The sequence below is a fragment of the Micromonas commoda genome, chromosome 13 (genome assembly GCF_000090985.2).
Source record: "Micromonas commoda chromosome 13, complete sequence".
NCBI lineage: Eukaryota > Viridiplantae > Chlorophyta > Mamiellophyceae > Mamiellales > Mamiellaceae > Micromonas > Micromonas commoda.
The window spans coordinates 527,053-544,650 of record NC_013050.1 but is presented as its reverse complement, the minus strand read 5'-3'; the positions used below and the strand labels follow the sequence as shown (position 1 = coordinate 544,650).

The following is a 17,598-nucleotide window of genomic DNA, read 5'->3' as shown; positions in this document are numbered from 1 at the left end:
GAGCTTGAGCAACGAGCCGAGGACGTCAAAGTGCGCGGGTTCGATGAGCGCCGGGCACTCGAGCAAGATCAGCACGAGGCGTATCAGGGAGTGCCCGGCGCGCGACCACGCGGTGGGACCGTCGCCCAACGATTCCAGCAGCCGCGCGAACGACGCGAGGAGGATGCCGACGAACAGCGATCCGAGCGATTCGACGGCTTGGTACACGTCTAGGAGCTCGTCGAAGTCAAGCTTGAGCGCGTCCCTCACCCGTCTCGTCGCGGGATCTAGCGGCGGATTTGTCTCCTCCGACGAGAGCGAGTCGTCGTCGCCGCCGTCGTCTTCGCCGACGCCGTCGCTTCTTTCTCGACGCTCCGACGGCGCGATGAAGCTAGAGTTGAGCGCATCCGCGCTGGAGAAGACGCGCTCGATGGCGTCGCTCACGCCGAGGTGCTCCGAAAGCTTCTCCCCCGAGCGGAGCGATGCGTCCTTGCACCGCTGGACGGCTCCGAGGAACGCGGGCACGTCGAGCGGCCACTCCGCGATGCCCGCCGCGAGCTTCAGCGCGAGCGCCGCCGCGTCGTTGGGATCAAGACCCTGCCGGGTGAGCCGCGCGAACGCATCCCGGACCTCTCGGGTCAAAGCCGCGCGCTCCTCGCCTCGACCCCGCGGCATCGGGAATGCGTTTCTCTCGGCGTTGACCGCGCGGAGTTTGGTTGCTCGCTCGTCGCATTACATAAAATCTCAACCGCCGCTCACGGCGAACTGCGCTAACCCAGCCGCCAGGAGCGCCACCCCGGCGGCAATCGCGACGCACACGACGCCGCTCGAATCCCACGCGCCGCCTCGTCTCAACCCCGCGCCTCCCACGGACGCCAACCTCTCTCCCAGCGCGCGCCCCGCGTCCATCGCATCGGCGGGCGTGTTCGGCCTCGCCCTCACCTCCGGAGACGTCGGGCGAGAACCCCAGTCGAATCGCCTGCTCCGACCTCCGTTCGACGCCTCCCCGATCCCGCTGGCGACGCCGACGCCGGCGACGTCGCCGGGAAGCTCGCTCGCCGCCGCCGCCCCGGCGCGGGTCCCGGAGGCGGGCGCCGATGGAGGAGGGTCCGGGCGAGCCAGCCTCGCCGCCCGCTCGTCGTCCGACGCGTCGTCGCGCACGTCGGGATCGTCGACGAGGCGCGACCTGGACGTCATGGCGCGAGGGTCAAATGCGCGAAACGGACGACGTCCCTTTGAACCGGACGACGTCCCTTTGGCAAAGCGCGGCGCGAAGTGGCGACCCTTTGGCCAGAATCCCCAACTTGCCCAAAAAGCCAAAAGCCAAAAGCCGTCCTACAAGTATGACTCACACCAAGTCGCGCGTCTTCACGCGACATGGGGGGCTCGTACTCGCGTGCGAAGTACGACAAGACGTCGTATTGAAGGGATTACTTCGCCAACGACATCCCCAAAGATGCCGCCGCCGGGAAGACCGTCGCCGTGACCGGCGCGACGGCGAACGGGTGCGGGATCTGGCTCGCCAAGCACGCCGCGCTTCTCGGCGCGAAGAACGTCGTGCTCCTGAACCGCGCGTCTCCGCGCAGCGCCGCCGCCGAGGAGGAGGTGCGCGCGTTCGCGAAGGAGCACGGGTGCGCGTCCGAGATCCACACTGTCGAATGCGACCTCCTCTCTTTCGCGTCGGTTCGGCGGTGCTCCGCGGAGCTCGAGCGGCTCTGCGCGAAAAACGCCGATGGCTGTCTCGACGTGCTCTGCCTGAACGCGGCCACGATGGCAGCCCCAGACGAGGTCACCGAGGACGGGTACAACCGCGAGGCGCAGGTGAACGTCCTGGCGCAGATGTTGCTCCTGAAGGAGACGTTTCCGCTGTTGGAACGCGCCGCGGAGCGAAACGGCGAGGCGCGCGTCGTCCAGCACAGCTCCAGCGCCCGCATGATCCCGAGCAAAGGAAAACTCGTTCGCGATTACTTCGCGAAGACGAGCGCTGAGCATCCGTTGCCGAAGCCGTTCGCAGGGGACATCCCGGGTGGGACGGGTATGTTCAATGCGGGTCCGGCGTGGCAGAGGTACGGCCAGACCAAGTTGGCCAACGCCATGTTGTCCGAGCTCTTCCGCGAGAAGCTCGCGGAAAAGTCCTCCAAAATAAAATCGCTCGTCGCGGCCCCGGGGCTGGCGGCCACGGAGCTGCAAGTCACGACGAACCGTTCGTTCCACACCATGAGAGCGTGGGAGGCTAACCTGATCTTCACGATCGCGGGGCAGGGGCCGAGGGACGGGTCTCTGCCGCTGACGCGCGCGTGTCTCCACCCGGATGCGTGTTCCGGGGATTTTTACGAGCCCAAGCACTTGACGTCGTACGGACCTCCGGTGGCCATCGCGACCGGCGGGACGTTCAAGAGTCCAAAGGCGGAGAAGGCGGTCATCTCCGACCGGGAAACGAAGGAGATGATGTGGCGCGTCCTGGCGGAGGCGTGCGGGGGAGAGATCTTCTGAGGGAGAAGAGCGCGGAGAACCCTTGATTTGATTGATTGTTAACACGCGAACGCTATATATAACGCTATATATAACGCTATATAACGCTTAACGCTAGACTATATAGTCTATATAACGCTGGTGCGGGTAGCTGGTGCGGGTGCCGTTTTGTACCGTTGCGTGCCAACGTCTCCCCATTCGAGCAGAGCGCGCCCCGGGGTTCGAAACGTCCATGGCGCCGCGCTCCGCCGCCCGGTCCCGGGGAGGTAAAACCCCGGGCACGTCCAAGAAGCAGTACCGGCAGGTCAAGGGCGTGCGCTACGACGACGGCGCGCTCGCAATCGCCGACGACGCGGACAAGATCTCGCTGCCGGTCGCCAAAGCCATCTTCGAGGAGGTTCAGGACGGAGGGGTCGTCACGCCGACGGAGTGGCGGACGCTGAGTTACATCGCGGACGGCGGTAAGGACGGAGCGCAGTACGCGCTCACCGCGCCGGCGAGGAAGTACCTCCTGGACCTCGTACGCGCGGAGGAGGGGGGCGGGGAGGAGGAGGAGGACCGCGACGGGAACTTGGCGACGGAAAATGACATCGAGACCGACGAGGAGGAGGACCTTCCCGCGACGGTGCGCAAGGTCAGGGGCTCGGGCGGGAACGACGCCGCCGCCGGCGCCGGCGCCCGCAACAAGCGCGTGAGCTTCGGCGCCGCGCGCGACGACGTCAGCGTGGGTCCCCCGATCGCCAACGTCAACGCGCGAAGACGAGGCGGCACAGCTGGCGGCGGCATCCTCTCGCCGAAGATCGCCGCACCCGCCGGGTACGAGTGGATGCCCGGCAGCGACGACGACGACGATCACCACGCCCCAGACACCGACGCGCCGCCGACGACGACGGAGAAGCCCCACGTTTTGCGGACGCCGGCGGGGGATCGAACCGCCGGGATCCTGCCGCGCGCGCCACCCGGCACCGCGCACACGTGGCTCCGGCGTCGGACCCTCGACGAGGTGGACGACCCGCTGAGCGCGGCTGCGAGGGAGGGCGATCGGTCCGGGGCGGGGCGAGCCTCCCGCGGGGACGACGACGACGACTCGGGATCCGAATCCGAGTCGGACGACGGCGGACACCGGTTTATACCAAACTCGGTCGGCGGACGCATGCGGGGCCGCGTCAACAGCGGCGGGTTCACCGTCTTCAACGTCACCATGCCCCAGCTCACGGACCGCGTGCCCTACGGCACGGCGGCGATTTACGTCGCGGCGGCGTATTTCGCCGCGTTGATCGCGAAGGCTTCGCTGGGCTTTTGCGGGGTGAAGTGGGGCGGGTTGCTGTGGGGCACGGGCGCGATTGGCGACGGGCACGTGCTGTCCAACGACGGCGTGGACTGGACGGTGCTGGACAAGGAGTGGACGAAACTCGAAACGGCGATGGCCAAGCTGGCGAAGCAGGTCGCCAAGGCGACGGGGTGACGTGGCGCTACTCTGACGTTAGCTTTATTTGAGCCGTTTTACGACGCGCGTACGTACGAGTCAGAAGTCGAGGGGGTCGTTCCTCGGGTCCCCCGCCGGACCGCTCCCGCATAAACCGCCCGACTTCCCCGACTTCTTCCCCGTCGAACCCGCCTCAATACGACGCCCCCCCGCGCCCAGATTGCTCGTCCTCACCCCGCCCGCTCCGCCCGAGCCCGACGCCCCCGGTCCCCCTCCATGCCGATGATCCTCCGGCGAGAGCTGCAGCGGCGCGAGCGCCATCCGCCGCCGCCGCAGCTGCAGCGCGTACGTTCGGTCCATCCGCGTCAGCGGCGACGCGCCCGCCACCCCGGGGAACGCGATCTTCACGACGCGCACCAACCCGACGCACAGCAACGGATCCGGCAGCGTCTGTTCCATCGCGCACGGCGCGCCGGGCAGCGATTCGACATCCACGCGGGCGTCGGCGACGTGCGTCATCGCCGCCAGGGACACGGCTGTGTCCGGCCCGCCTTGTTTCGTGGACACGACGCACACGGCGCAGACGCGCGTGCCCCGGAGGAGCCCGCGGAGCGCGCGGAGGAACCGGACGGTGGATCGCGCGGCGCTGACGTCGATGGACGTGTTGACGCCGGGGTGAATCGCTATCCGTCCCACAGCGTTTGAGCCGACGTCACGCAAACGTAATTCGTCTACGAACGCGCGGCATCGTTCGTACGCCCTCGCGTAGTCGCCGTCGACGTCGGCTTTCAATTTGAGCGTTTGATCCCCCAGCGCGGGTAAGGTCCTGAACGCGACGCATGTAAGGTCCGCGGCGTCCACAACGGCCGGGTCGCTCTCTCGCGTGAGGTCGAACCGGTGGCAAATCTCGGGCAATCGTCGCACGCCGCCGTCGTTTCGTCTCCGAGAGGGCGAACTCCCGCCGCCCCCGGACGTGGAGAGCCCCGCGCCCAGGCCGTCCCTCGCGCCGCCCACCCTGCCGTCGTCTAGCGCCTTGCCCTGGCGCAGGTACCTCCTGTACTGCCACGCGATGCGAAGGCCGTCGCCGTTCGCGTCGCCGTTCGCGTCGCGACGAGCGCTCCCGTCGTCGTCGTCGTCGTCTTCCGCGCGCGCCTTGTCGACGACGACGCGCGGGAGCGTCCGCGCGACGCTCCTCGACCCACCCGACCCGGCGCGCGCCCCACCTCCCCCCGGGTGTATCCACATCCCCGCGTGCCCGCTGGCGCACCCCTCCGCGACGAAGTATCGCAGCAGCGTGCACGCGTTGCCACCCGCGGACGCGGGATCGCCGTCGGTTCCCAACACGACGACGGTGCCGAGCGGGACGCCGCCGCCGAGCAGGTTGTCGAGGTCCGCGAGGCCCGAGCTCACGAGCGTGTGGCCGTGGAGGCCCGGGCGCGTGCCGGCGACGTGCGTCGCGGGGACGTCCACGCGCGGCGCGACCGCGTCCAGGGGGGACGGCGACGGGTGGGTAGGCCCCCGCGACGCCGCGTGAGCAGCGGCGGCGGCGGCGGCATCCGCTCCCGCGCCTCGGTCGGGCGCGCCCACATCAGCCGCGGCCTTCTTCTGGAAGCGACGCCCGCGGCGCTGGAACGAGCTCTGCATCGCGGCGTCCTCGCGCGTGCGCGGAACGCGGCGACCGCACCCCTCGCCTCGCGCGCGCGCGCGCCTCTGTCGACGTGAACGAACATCGTCGCGCTTGATGACTCGAAATTTCAACAACGAAAGATTTACCTACTCAACCGCCTTCGCGCCCCCGCCGGTGTTCGAACCCGCAACCTCCCCGTCCCCAATCCCGCGTCGTCGCCGCGCCGCGAACCTCGCGTACTGCACCTGCTCCGTCGTGAGCACGTCCGGGGTCTCGCCCACCCTCGGATCGCAACACACGCACCCACCCGCGCACGCGCACGTCCCGCCCAAAAACGCCGGGACCTTGCCCTCGCCAAGCACCTTCGTCAGCTTCTCCACCCCGGCGGCGCCGGTGCCGAGCACCTTGAACTTGGCAGCGGTCTTCGCGTCCAGGAACACCTTGACGATGCTCCACGCGGTGGTGAAACTCCACGGCGCGTGCGCCACGAGCGTCACGCCCAGGTTCTCCGGGTAATAGTCCTGGTCGATCTGCGCGATCTTCCTCAACACCGCCAGCACCTCCGAGTGGGACACGGTGTCGTAGAGGGACAGTTCGCCGACGTCGATGACGTTGCACATCTTGGACACGAGCGTCCCGGCGTCGGCGCTGGCGGCCGGGAGGAGGACGCGGGATTGGTACTCCATGGCGCGCAGGTGCATCTTGACGAAGCCGTCGTGGCCGAGCTTCTTGACGAGGTCCGCGAACTTGGCGCTGCCCGTGCGCTCGATGTACACCGGCCGGCCGAGGACGTCGCGGCCGTGATACGACGCCGGATACATCCGCGCGTTCGTCTTGAACTCCTCCAGGTCGAGCGGTTCGTCCAGCAAGGCGTCCACGTCGTTCGCCTCGCGCCAAGCCAGGCAGTCCCGCAGCATCTTGAGCGCCTTCTCCACCTTGAGCTTGCGCGCGCGGAGGAAGCGGAGGCAAACGCCGGGTTCGCCGCCGTTCGCGGACATTGTGCGCGGGATCTGCACCCCGTCCTTCGCCAAGCGCTCGCGGAAAGCCTCGAGGGCGTCGCGCTCGGCGTCGTCCGCGGGCTCGTCCTCAATCGTCGGGGTCGACGTGCCGTCGACGAAGCGAACGGGCGCGCTCGGCGCGTCGTCGGCGACGTCCACGGCCCCGAGCGCATCCGCGAGGACGTTGGGGTCCTCCGCGGAGGACATTCCGGACGCGCGCGCGACTGCGCGGCGCCGTGTGAGCGCGACGCTTCGAGGCGAATCGATCGATATTTTCTGGGAGACTTCGGGAAAATTTGTGGCTCACAGCTTCCGTCCGCGCCTAATACCTCAGTGTCTTGAACGCGCGGGACATGGACTTGGTCATCGGCCTGTCCTTCCCGCCCCCGTTCCCGCCCCCGTTCTGCGACCCCCGGGGGGGCGCGCGCCTCCGAAGCTCTCGCTCCTTCTCAATCGCCGCCTTGAGCGCCGCCGCCTCCTCCCGCGCGTTTCGCAGCTCCTCCGCCAACGCCCTGCGCTCCATGACCTGCGCCTCGACGACGCCGTTCAACGACGCCACCTCTCTCTCCCTCGCCCTCAACGTTCCCGCCAGCGAGTGCAACCGCGACTCCATCTCGTCCAGCGCGGCGAGGTCGGGGAGGATCTGCGTGTGACGAGCCGCGACGAGCTCAGAGCGCAACCGCTCCGTCTCCGCCGCAGCCTTCGCAGCCGCCGACTCCGCCTTCGCCTTCTCCGCCTCCAACTCGGCGCGGAGCGCGTCCGCGACGCCCACGACCTCCTCGACTCGCGCGTCGCGTCCCCTCGCCGCCTCTTCGAGGGACGCCAGCTGCGCCCTCGCCGCCTCCGCCGCCGCCTCCGCCCTCGCCGCCGCCGCCTTCGAATCCCGAGTCTCCGCGCGAAGCGCCGCGCTCTCCTCCGCGTGCGCCCTCAGGAGCTCCCTCTTCGCCGCCGCCTCGTCGTCGTTCGAACGACGCGCCGCCATCGCCGCCATCGCATCGTCGTGCCGCCGCGTCAGCTCGCGAACCTCGGCGCGATGCGACTCCTCCGATCGGGTCCGTTCGTCCTCGGCGCGAGCCAACGCGTCTTTGGCGCGGGTCAATTCGGCGGCGGCGGCGTTTAGCTCCGCTCGAAGCGCGCGCGTCTCCGCCTCGTAGGGTAAGGCCCCGAGCGCGGCGCGAGACGAGTGGCGCGCGGCGTCCTCCTCGGCCTCCTCCAGCTTCGCCTTGAGCGCCGCCGCCTCGGCCCTCGCGTCCCTCAACTCGCCCGCCATGGCGAGGTTCTGGCGAAAGCCCGACTTCTCCGGCGGCGACGTCGGATCGTCGGAGATTTGCGTCGCGACCTGCAGCGCGGCGGGGAGCGTCTGGGCGAGTAGCTCCTCGTTGTGCGCGCGGGCCTGCTCGAGCTCCAGCCGCAGGCGCGCGGCGACCCTCGACTTCTCCGCGAGGGACTGCCTGAGCAGATCCCGCTCGCGCTGCAGGTCGCCCCGCTCCGCGGCGAGGCGGGTGAGCGCCTTGCCCGCGGTGGCGATCCTCTCGTCCATCGCGCGGCGCATGGAGTCCACCTCGTCCCGCACCTCGACCAGCTCCGCCCTGTGGTCCGAGAGCCTCGTCCCTATCCACCCGAGCGCTCGCCGCCTCGGCTCGGTCATCGTTCGTCGTTCGTCGGTTTGTGCCGTTGGTCGGTGCCCACCGCTGACTCGGGGCGCGTATCGCGCTCGACGGCCGCCTCGAGGGACACCGAGCGAGAGCGTCGCGGGTGCGTCGGGGGATAAACGACGTGAGGGACCGCGGCGCCGGGACGCGGTTCCCCCGCGGTGTCGACGCGGCGCCCTCTCCTTCTGTCGCTCGGTCAGCGCCAAGCGTTTTCGGTCGTCTTTTCCCTCCGACGCGTGGGGAAAGTTTGACTTTATTTTTTGGCTATTTGCGCCCCTTCGTGCACATGTAGACAGTTAGAAATACGAGATGAATATAAACATTAACAGTAATTGATAATGACTAACTATTTTCCAGTGCGCAAAATAATCGGCCACGTGCAGAAAAAGCAGGCGGAAGAACTTCCCTAATAAAATCGCGATCCCTCCCGCCCGACGATCGGACACACCGCGCGCGCGTCCCCACCGAGACGTCGCCCTCGTCACCGATCTACACGCACCGCCGCGAAACCACGCACACGTCAAGATGGCTGACGACAAGCCCGTCGAAGAGGACGAGGAGCTCCTCGACTACGAGGAGGAGGAGGTCGCGGCCGACGAAGGCGCGGGAGCCAAGTCCGGCGAGGCTGTGAAGAAGGGATACGTCGGGATCCACTCGACGGGCTTCCGCGATTTCCTCCTGAAGCCCGAGCTGCTCCGCGCGATCGTCGACTGCGGCTTCGAGCATCCCTCCGAGGGTACGTTACGTCGGCGACCTCGCGTGTGCCGTTCCCCGCCCGCGCGCCGCGCGATCGCGCGCGCGCGATCGGTCGTGGAAAATTAATTAATTGCGACAATTGCGCCCGGCGCTTTTTTGGCGCCAAGATCTCGCCGCGACGCGCCGCCGCCGCGCCCCGATCCGATCCGCGTCCTGACCGTTCCCCGTCCCATCTGTCACGGCTTTAACAGTTCAGCACGAGTGCATCCCCCAGGCGATCCTGGGCATGGACGTCATCTGCCAGGCCAAGTCCGGCATGGGCAAGACCGCGGTGTTCGTGCTCGCGGTCCTCCAGCAGCTCGAGCCCGTCCCGGGCGAGGTTGGCGCGCTGATCCTCTGCCACACGCGCGAGCTGGCGTACCAGATCAAGCACGAGTTCGAGCGCTTCAGCGCGTACCTCCCCGCGGTGAACGTCGCCGTCATCTTCGGCGGCGTCAACATCAAGCAGCAGAAGGCGGAGCTCAAGGAGAAGCCCCCGAGCATCATCGTCGCCACCCCCGGCCGCTGCAAGGCGCTGGCCAAGGACGGCGACATCTCCCTCAAGCAGTGCGGCCACTTCATCCTCGACGAGTGCGATAAGATGCTCGAGCAGCTCGACATGCGCGCGGACGTCCAGGAGATCTTCAAGATGACCCCGCACGACAAGCAGGTCATGATGTTCTCCGCCACGCTGTCCAAGGAGATTCGCCCCGTGATCAAAAAGTTTATGAACGACCCTATGGAGATTTACGTCGACGACGAGACCAAGCTCACCCTCCACGGCCTCGTCCAGCACTACATCAAGCTGACCGAGGCGGAGAAGAACCGCAAACTCAATGACCTCCTCGACGCGCTCATGTTCAACCAGGTGGTCATCTTCGTCAAGTCCGTGCAGCGCTGCACGTACCTCGACAAGCTCCTCACCGAGTGCAACTTTCCGTCCATCGCCATCCACCGCGGCATGTCGCAGGAGGAGCGCCTGGCGCGGTACAAATCGTTCAAGGAGGGTAACAAGCGCATCCTCGTCGCGACCGACCTCGTCGCGCGCGGCATCGACATCGAGCGCGTCAACATCGTCATCAACTACGACATGCCCGACGGAGCAGACACCTACCTCCATCGCGTGGGCCGAGCCGGTCGATTCGGTACCAAGGGCCTGGCGATCACCTTCCTCTCCTCCGACGAGGACACCGCGGTCCTCGACGCCGTGCACGCGAGGTTCGAGGTGGAGATCAAGGAGCTGCCCGAGCAGATCGATACCTCAACCTACATGCCCGCGTGATCACGAGTGGCGAAGGATTGCGAGAGGGGCGCGGAGAATGGAACGGGATCGATGGGGTTTCGGCAAACCGACGGATGGATGGATGGATGGGACGAAGAAGAAGAAGAGAGGCGCGCGTCGCTCGGCGGCGGCGACGCGCGACTCGGGAGCCGTCGCGAACGCCTAATAACGCGTAGTTGTACACATCTTGAAACAAAGATACAGATCTAACAGACTCTATTACCTTCGACTCTCGGGCGCTCGCGTCGTGAAAACGACAGAGGACAAAACCTCCTGTCATCGGACCGTCCGTGCTCCGGCAGATATCGTTCACAATCCCATGGCGACGTTCGTGTCGTCGCGCTGCGCACCCCGGCGTGCGGGCCCGCTCTGCGCGATGGAGAAGCCCCCGCCCCCCGTTAAGACGTCTTCTCCGCCCACGACTCGCCCCAAGCCTCCGAAACCCGGCCCGAACCAGCTCATGCCAAAGGGTCGCAACGTCGCCGAGAGGATGTTCTCGGCGGGCGGGATCTCGCAGATGCGGCTGTACGATGGGGACCAGGCGCGTCTGGTCGCGGCGGTGGCGAGGCACCTCCAGGCGCTTCGCGAGATCCCGGATTTCCTTCCGTACCTTCACGTCGACGTCGACGCCGTCCGCGAGGGACCCAGCACGGTGTGCGACGGCCTCGGCGTGTTCGCCACGAGGGACCTGAAACCTCACGAGATCGTCACGCTCTACCCAGCCACGAACGAGGTGTCGCTGCGGGCGGCGCGGGACGACGACCGCGCGCCGGCGTCCGTCTGGCGATCCGAGACGTACGCCGAACCCAAACCCGACTACGCCATGTTCAACGGCAGTACCACGTGGGCGAACGCCGTCCTTCGCCTCGAAGCGGACCCGACGCTGCCCATCCTGCCCGGGTTCCTCGGCCACCTCGTCAACGACGCGTGCGCGCCTCCCTCCGACGCCGACGACATCGAACACGCGCGGCGGTACCTCGTGAAGACGACGAACGAAACCAACTGTCACGCGGTGCCGTTCCCGTCCGGGGTGGTGGCCATCGCGACGAGCAAGGAGGTGAGGGCGGGGGAGGAGCTCTTGATGACGTATTCCTTCGCGTTTGACGGGGAGTTTATGTCTGGGGTGCTCAAAGACCCGGCGAAAAGGAAGCAGATGCTCACGAACGCCTTCGCGACGGAGATGAAGGTGGCGAGCGTGAAGATGGAGCAGCTCACGACCGAGTCGCTCAAGATCCACGCCAAGGCGGAGGTGTTATCCAGGGAACTCCTGGTGGACGTGGCGGATGACAACTAGGTAACCCAAACTTTTTCAACGAATAACGAACACTCGCGGCTGCGCGCTCACTTTGACGACGTCTCGAGCACCCAACGTTCGCCGAACTCGTCGTACTTGGCGCGCTTTTCGTCGTCCCTCAACACGGCGTACGCCTTGGACAGCTCGTAGAACGCCATCGCGTCGCCGTTCGGCGCATCCGGGTGCAACTCCCTGGCCTTGTCCCGGTACGCCGCCGCGAGCGCCTTTCGATCGGAGCATCCTTTGTCCACGCCCAGCGCCTCGTAGTACCGCGTGTTATCTTCGGTGAGCTCCACCGGCGGGGACGTGGACACCGCCACCTCCGTCGTGGTCAGACCGCCCGAGAAGAACTGCATCGCGACGTCCCGTAGCTCCGGCCTCTCGTCGTATTCAGCCACGCATTCCATCCCTCCGCCCTTAACCGCGCGATACACGCGCCACGGCGAAGGGTACTGCCTGTAGAGGAGGCCCGGCGCCGCGCCCGCGGCGAACTTGTGCACGTAAAACGCGGTGGTGAACTTGGGCACGAACTCGTGCTTCAGCTTCTTGGCCTTGCCGAACGGGGCGAAGGATGTGCGAACGCCGTCCAGGTTGCCGTTGAAGACTAAGATGGGCCGCGCGTGTTCTTCCCACAGTCGCATCACCTGCTCCATCTCCCCGGTGTTATCGTACGGGTATCCCACGACGTACAGCCTGTCCGCCACCTCCGCCGTCTGCTCCACGTCGCGCTTACCCGCGAGAAAGTCCGGCAAGTCCGCGTACCCGTACGCCTTGCGACTAGTCTGGGACACGAAGTCGTCTCGCAGGAGGTAGTCGACGGCTCCCGGCCAATCGTGGAACGTCGCCGCTTGCTCCCACTGCCCGGACACGGGGTTCAACCCCGCGCCCTTGAGCGCGATGGAGCACTCGGCGGCGTCCGGAAAGAACACGCGGACGCTCTCCGCTTGGCCGAGCCACTCGAACAATCGGACGATCTTCCGGAGCACCGACATGCAGGCGTTGAACTCGCTAATCGCGATGCTGTCCTGGCCGCCTACACCGACCACGCCGTCGAAGTACTGCACGGGAACCTCGACGTCGAGCAGGACCTTACCGTCGGAGAGCGCGGCCTGGATGCTGGTGTGGATGCGCGCGAGCAGGTCGGATTCGTCCTCCGGCAAGTCGGTGACGCGGTAGGCGCCCTGTCTGGCAACCTTCGACGCGCATCGGATCACCGTCGAGGGAACTTTCTTCGTCGGATGCGACCCGTTCGGTGCGCGGACGAGCGCGCGAGCGCGACGGCGAAGCGGCCTCGCGCCGGAGCCGAGGCTCGCGCCGGATACCGCACGAGCGGTGCGCGACGCGGACATGTCGGCGCGCGCGATGCGAGCGGAACGCACTCGTGCCGCGCTCTTGTGCCGAGCGCGAAACTGGCGCGAGTCCACCTGGCAGATTTTGGCAGCCAATCAGAAGTCGCGGCAATCTAAAAACCGACTCGACAACAGTAACTACCTCCGCGACTACCTCGCCTGGGGCAGGTCCAGGGTCCCGCCGAGCCCGGCCTCCTCCAGCGCCTTCATGTTCACCTCCCCGAGCACCGTCGACATCACCCCGACGATCTTCGACAGGCGCGTCACCTCCGCCTGCGCCCGCCGCCGCCGAGCGCGCGCCTCGACCAAAAAACTCGCCGCGTCCTCATCCTCCGAGCTCAGCGCGAGCGAACACTCCACCGCCGGCGACCTCGCCTCCGCCTCCTGACACCTCCTCAGTTCGTCCAGCGCGCCGCGGCGTCGGTTCTCGAAGTACTCCACCCGGTTTCGGAGGTACAGACCCAGGATTTTGGGTTTGACGACCCGAAGGACGGGGCCCACGTGAACGTCGGCGACGACGGCGAACTCGCCACCGCCCCCCGCGCAGCTCCCATCGCCGCCCCAACGCGCGTCGTCGTCCGCGTCGTGCGCCGGTTCACGTTCCACGACCCGAACCGGCGCATCGCTCGCCGCCGGGACCGGTGCCTCGAGGAGATCTGAAACGTCGCGCCTGGTCGCCGCGACCATCGCGTGCATCTGCTCGTTCTCGACGACGAGTCGCTCGTCGCGAACGATCCACGCGTTCGTCTCGATGAGCCACGCGCGAACACTTGGAACGTCCGTCGCGGGCGGGTTCAGCACCAGCGCGGTCACCCCCGCGCACGCGTCGGCACCCCCGTCGGCACCCCCGTCGGCACCCCCGTCGGTGCGAACGCCGGTAGGTTTGGGTTTGTCGAGCCCGGCGGCTTTTAGCATCTTGATCATCGTCCGACCGCCGACGCCCGCGACGCACACGACGTCCGCGGCGTCCTCCGGGACGAGCGCGCGCGCGCCGTCGCCGAGGCGCACGTCGACGGGCAGCGGCGACGTCGCTCCGAGTAACTCCGCGACGGCCTCGTTCGCCCGCGCCGCCTTGGCGTTCGCGACCTCGATCTCGTCCGGGGAGACGTCGATGGCGATGGCCCTGCTCACCCTCCCGGACGCGGCGAGACCCAGCGCGAGCATGCCGTGGCCGCATCCCAGGTCGGCGACGACCTTCGATGACGACGACGACGATGCGAATGCGTCGGTCGATGCGATCATGTCCGCGAGGACGTGGAACCGGGTGGACCACGCCTTGGGGGGCAGGCCGGGGGGGCATCGCCACCCGAGCTCTTCGCGCGAGGGCGTGTCGGGTTCTCCCTTGACGGAGAAACCGACGCGGATGCACGGCCGATGCGGACGACGCGAGACGCGATCCGGACATCGCGGGACGATGGACGGAGCCGACATCGGAGCCGACATCGGAGCCGATATCGTCGCGGGGGAAGCCATGTTTCCCAGCCTTCCCCGACTGGGGCGTCGCGTTGTGACGAGCCCGCGAGTTTACGAGCATCGGACGGCCCCACGGCACGAACGAAAAGGGCACATTGAATTGGCGCGCAGGGGCAGGGGTCGAGGGGCAGCCATGGAGCCGGCTGGCCGCCCCGAGGACCTGTTCGAGCTGCTCGAGCAGCTTGGCAAGGGGAGCTACGGCGCCGTGTACAAGGCGCGGCATCGACCCAGCGGCACGATCGTCGCCGTCAAGGTCATCCCGCTCTCCGGAGAGGACGAGGAGGGCCTGGAGGACATCCGGCGTGAGATCGCGGTGCTGCGGGAGTGCGTCCACCCGAACGTGGTGCGATACTTCGGCAGCTTCACGGGCACCGAGTACCTCTGGATCGTCATGGAGCATTGCGGCGGGGGGAGCGTCCGCGACATCCTCAGCGCGTCCAACAGGCCCCTGCGCGAGGCTCAGATCGCGTACCTCTGCGGCGAGACGCTCAAGGGACTCGTGTACCTCCACTCCATCTTCAAGGTGCACAGGGACATCAAGTGCAGCAACATCTTACTCACCGAGAGCGGCGGCGTCAAGCTCGCCGACTTCGGCGTCGCCGCTCAGCTCACGCGGACGATGAGCAAGCGCAACACCTTCATCGGCACCCCACACTGGATGGCGCCCGAGGTCATCCAGGAATCGAGGTACGACGGCAAGGTGGACGTGTGGGCGCTGGGCATCTCCGCCATCGAGATGGCGGAGGTCCAACCCCCGCGGCACAACGTCCACCCCATGCGCGTCATCTTCATGATCACCAGGGAGCCGTCGCCGAGGCTCGACGAGTCACCGTTCGTGGATAAAAGCGGAGAGAGAACCGAGTGGTCACCCGCGTTCCACGACTTTGTCGCGCAGTGCCTTCGCAAGGAGACCTCGCGGCGACCGACGGCGACGGAGCTGCTGCCGCACAGGTTCCTGCAGTCGTCCGCCGGCAGCGGCGCCGGGCTTGTGCCGATGATCGTCGCGGCGAAGCGGTGGAAGAGCAAGGAGGAGGAGGATGGGGAGGGCGGCGGCGGCGGCGGCGGCGGCGAGGAGGCGCGGGAGGGGGAGGAGAAGAGGAGAGAGGAGGAGAAGAGGAGAGCCGCCGAGGCAGGCGCGTCCGGGGCGAAACCCGCGGCGTCGTCCTCGGCGCCGGTACGGAGCACGGATTTGAGCTCGAGGACGGATCAGGGGAGCACGATGAGCACGGATACCGGTTCCGTCATCGTCAAGGACATCGCCGCGTCGTCGGCGCCGGTGGGGGGAGAGACAAACGGACCCGCGACGACGAACGGACCCGCCGGGCCTCCCGGTCGCCCCGGACACGCGCGGAAGCACTCGAGCGCGACGATCCGCTTCGATCCGTCCATGGCGGCGGCGGCGATGGCCGCCGCCGAGGCTGCGCTGGACAGCATGTCGCCGCCGCAGTCGCCGGCGGGAACGCAGACGAAGCATCCGCCGCTACCCGCGCCGGAGGTGTTCGTCTCGCTGGAGGACGACGACGAGAAGAAGAAAAACGGGAATCGAACCGACGACGACGGCGGCGACGGCGCGGTCGTCGGTTCGATTCCCGGCGACGGCGACGACGACGGGGCGTGGGCATCGCCCAGGGTTTCGGACGCCGGGACGGTCGTGATCGCGCCGAGCCCGCGGGGGAGCGACGGGTCCGCGGCGGATCGAACGTCTCAGTCGTCTGGAAAGATCGATGGAAACTTTCCGGACTTTCCGGACGAGTCGCACGAGCCGGCGTCGAGGAGGGACTCGGAGTACTTCGAGTCCGTGGAGTCGTTCGACGTCAACGCGACGATGATCGAGCGGGGCGACGACGGGGAAGACGAGCCGGCGACGGGGACGCGCGAACAGCCTCCTCCTTCTCCTCCTCCTCCTCCTCCTCCTGCTCGTCCCGCTCCCTCTTCCCCTCCTTCACATCGTCCCGCTGGCCCGTCGCCGCGTTCGCCTCCCCCCGAGCCCGCGAGGGAGTCCACGACCGTCCTCCCCGGCGGCGCCGAGTCCGAGTCTGGACTGGACCCGACGCTTTTGATGCGAATGTTCGTGGGCCGCGAGCTCACCGCGGAGGAGGAGGCCGGCGCGAGGGACGGGGGCGGGATACCGACGACCGCGTACGCGCCGCCGGCCCCGCCAGACGAACCCGAACCGTCGCGACGATCGGAACCCGAACCGTCGCGACCGGCGCCGGAACCGCCGGAACCGCCGGAACCGCAGCCGGCGCCAGAGGAACGGCGCGGTTCGGATCCGATGGCGGGCCGGTCGTTCTTCGCGGAAAACCCGGACATCCGGCGCCTCTTACCCGACGGCACGATCGACGTCGCGGGGCTGCTGAAGGCGTACGCCGGGATCGAGATCGTGGAGCGTCGTCCAGAGGACGTGACGTACGACGAACGTTCGAGCCCGTGGCATCCCGCCAACGCGATGCGATTCGCGTTGCAAAACTTTTTGGTGGACCACGAGACGGGTGAACCGCTGAACCCGAACGCGGACCACTCGCTGAGCCTCGACGGCTACCTGCGATGCGCGCTGCGCGCCGACGAGCCCCCGTCGTTGCCGACGAGCGAGACGGAGCTGAGGGAGGAGTGCGAGGAGTACCACGCGTACCTGGACGAACTGGCGAACGAGGAATCGATGAAGATCTTCATGGACCCGACGCTCGATTCGGAATCCGAGGCGAACGAGTCGGACGACGACGAGTGGTCGGCACGGTACGAGGTTCGCGCCGTCCCGGGAGGGGGATGGGCCACCGAGGAAGCCTTGGAGTGGCGCGCGAGAGACCTGGCGCGACGGCACAGGGAGTTGATGAGGGACGGGGTGATTGAACCGGAGTTGCGCGAGAGCGACTTGGACATCCGCGGGTACGAGCCCACCATCGCGCAGATCTGCGCGGCGAACGCCAACGACGAGCCGCTCGTTTCACCGGATAACATCCCGCTGGACCACCTGATGGAGGAGGATCCGATGGCGCTCGCGGTCGCCTACTGCGACGCCGCGCATCTTCCTCGGGACGTCGCGCGATCGATGCTCGACGATCGCTCGGGCGCGTGCGAGCGACTGGTTCGGTGTCTGGCGTGGAAGACGGGGCGGGGCGGCGGGGCGTCCGCGCTTCGGTTCGACAGGAGGGCGTGCCGGCGCTTGAGACGAGCGTTGGTGTGGTACCTCGGGACGCTCGAGGAGGAGGCCGAAGGCGGGGAGGGCGGGTGAGAAAGGGTTTTTAAAGGCGGGTGAGGGGTGGACGCGGCTCGGTTTTTGAACGCACCGGTGAGTCACTTTGAAAGTTAAA

General features: G+C 67.5%; 11 protein-coding genes across 11 annotated transcripts; 5 read left to right on the top strand and 6 right to left on the bottom strand.

The window, feature by feature from the left end:
* Positions 1-723: 723 nt before the first annotated feature.
* MICPUN_63637 (predicted protein) lies at positions 724-1,176 on the bottom strand (the record flags this gene model as incomplete). The annotated part of the gene is made up of 1 exon (XM_002505470.1): positions 724-1,176. One exon carries the CDS (start codon positions 1,174-1,176, stop codon positions 724-726), a length of 453 nt encoding a protein of 150 aa, XP_002505516.1.
* Positions 1,177-1,749: 573 nt separating this feature from the next.
* MICPUN_103819 (predicted protein) lies at positions 1,750-2,472 on the top strand (the record flags this gene model as incomplete). The annotated part of the gene is made up of 1 exon (XM_002505715.1): positions 1,750-2,472. The coding sequence occupies one exon, from the start codon at positions 1,750-1,752 to the stop codon at positions 2,470-2,472; it is 723 nt and encodes a 240-aa protein (XP_002505761.1).
* A 211-nt stretch (positions 2,473-2,683) lies between these two features.
* Positions 2,684-3,916, top strand: MICPUN_63635 (predicted protein; the record flags this gene model as incomplete). Its single annotated transcript, XM_002505714.1, has 1 exon — positions 2,684-3,916. One exon carries the CDS (start codon positions 2,684-2,686, stop codon positions 3,914-3,916), a length of 1,233 nt encoding a protein of 410 aa, XP_002505760.1.
* A 60-nt stretch (positions 3,917-3,976) lies between these two features.
* Positions 3,977-5,521, bottom strand: MICPUN_63634 (predicted protein; the record flags this gene model as incomplete). Its single annotated transcript, XM_002505469.1, has 1 exon — positions 3,977-5,521. One exon carries the CDS (start codon positions 5,519-5,521, stop codon positions 3,977-3,979), a length of 1,545 nt encoding a protein of 514 aa, XP_002505515.1.
* Positions 5,522-5,610: 89 nt separating this feature from the next.
* Positions 5,611-6,725, bottom strand: MICPUN_109374 (predicted protein). Its single transcript, XM_002505468.1, has one exon. It carries the CDS (start codon positions 6,707-6,709, stop codon positions 5,651-5,653), a length of 1,059 nt encoding a protein of 352 aa, XP_002505514.1. The 5' UTR covers positions 6,710-6,725; the 3' UTR covers positions 5,611-5,650.
* A 99-nt stretch (positions 6,726-6,824) lies between these two features.
* Positions 6,825-8,150, bottom strand: MICPUN_63632 (predicted protein; the record flags this gene model as incomplete). Its single annotated transcript, XM_002505467.1, has 1 exon — positions 6,825-8,150. One exon carries the CDS (start codon positions 8,148-8,150, stop codon positions 6,825-6,827), a length of 1,326 nt encoding a protein of 441 aa, XP_002505513.1.
* Positions 8,151-8,606: 456 nt separating this feature from the next.
* On the top strand, positions 8,607-10,384 carry MICPUN_109373 (predicted protein). Its single transcript, XM_002505713.1, has 2 exons — positions 8,607-8,890; positions 9,102-10,384. The coding sequence occupies exons 1-2, from the start codon at positions 8,680-8,682 to the stop codon at positions 10,169-10,171; spliced, it is 1,281 nt and encodes a 426-aa protein (XP_002505759.1). The 5' UTR covers positions 8,607-8,679; the 3' UTR covers positions 10,172-10,384.
* A 106-nt stretch (positions 10,385-10,490) lies between these two features.
* On the top strand, positions 10,491-11,458 carry MICPUN_63630 (predicted protein; the record flags this gene model as incomplete). Its single annotated transcript, XM_002505712.1, has 2 exons — positions 10,491-11,366; positions 11,432-11,458. The coding sequence occupies 2 exons, from the start codon at positions 10,491-10,493 to the stop codon at positions 11,456-11,458; spliced, it is 903 nt and encodes a 300-aa protein (XP_002505758.1).
* Positions 11,459-11,512: 54 nt separating this feature from the next.
* Positions 11,513-12,814, bottom strand: MICPUN_63629 (predicted protein; the record flags this gene model as incomplete). The annotated part of the gene is made up of 1 exon (XM_002505466.1): positions 11,513-12,814. One exon carries the CDS (start codon positions 12,812-12,814, stop codon positions 11,513-11,515), a length of 1,302 nt encoding a protein of 433 aa, XP_002505512.1.
* A 150-nt stretch (positions 12,815-12,964) lies between these two features.
* Positions 12,965-14,257, bottom strand: MICPUN_63628 (predicted protein; the record flags this gene model as incomplete). Its single annotated transcript, XM_002505465.1, has 1 exon — positions 12,965-14,257. The coding sequence occupies one exon, from the start codon at positions 14,255-14,257 to the stop codon at positions 12,965-12,967; it is 1,293 nt and encodes a 430-aa protein (XP_002505511.1).
* Positions 14,258-14,420: 163 nt separating this feature from the next.
* MICPUN_63627 (predicted protein) lies at positions 14,421-17,519 on the top strand (the record flags this gene model as incomplete). The annotated part of the gene is made up of 1 exon (XM_002505711.1): positions 14,421-17,519. One exon carries the CDS (start codon positions 14,421-14,423, stop codon positions 17,517-17,519), a length of 3,099 nt encoding a protein of 1,032 aa, XP_002505757.1.
* Between the last annotated feature and the right edge of the window lie 79 nt (positions 17,520-17,598).

Coding starts and splice junctions, on each gene's coding strand:
- MICPUN_109374 (XM_002505468.1), bottom strand. CDS start 6,709: ATGTCCTCCGCGGAGGACCCCAACGTCCTCGCGGATGCGCTCGGGGCC.
- MICPUN_109373 (XM_002505713.1), top strand. CDS start 8,680: ATGGCTGACGACAAGCCCGTCGAAGAGGACGAGGAGCTCCTCGACTAC. Junction 8,891..9,101: donor CTTCGAGCATCCCTCCGAGG/GTACGTTACGTC, acceptor CGGCTTTAACAG/TTCAGCACGAGTGCATCCCC.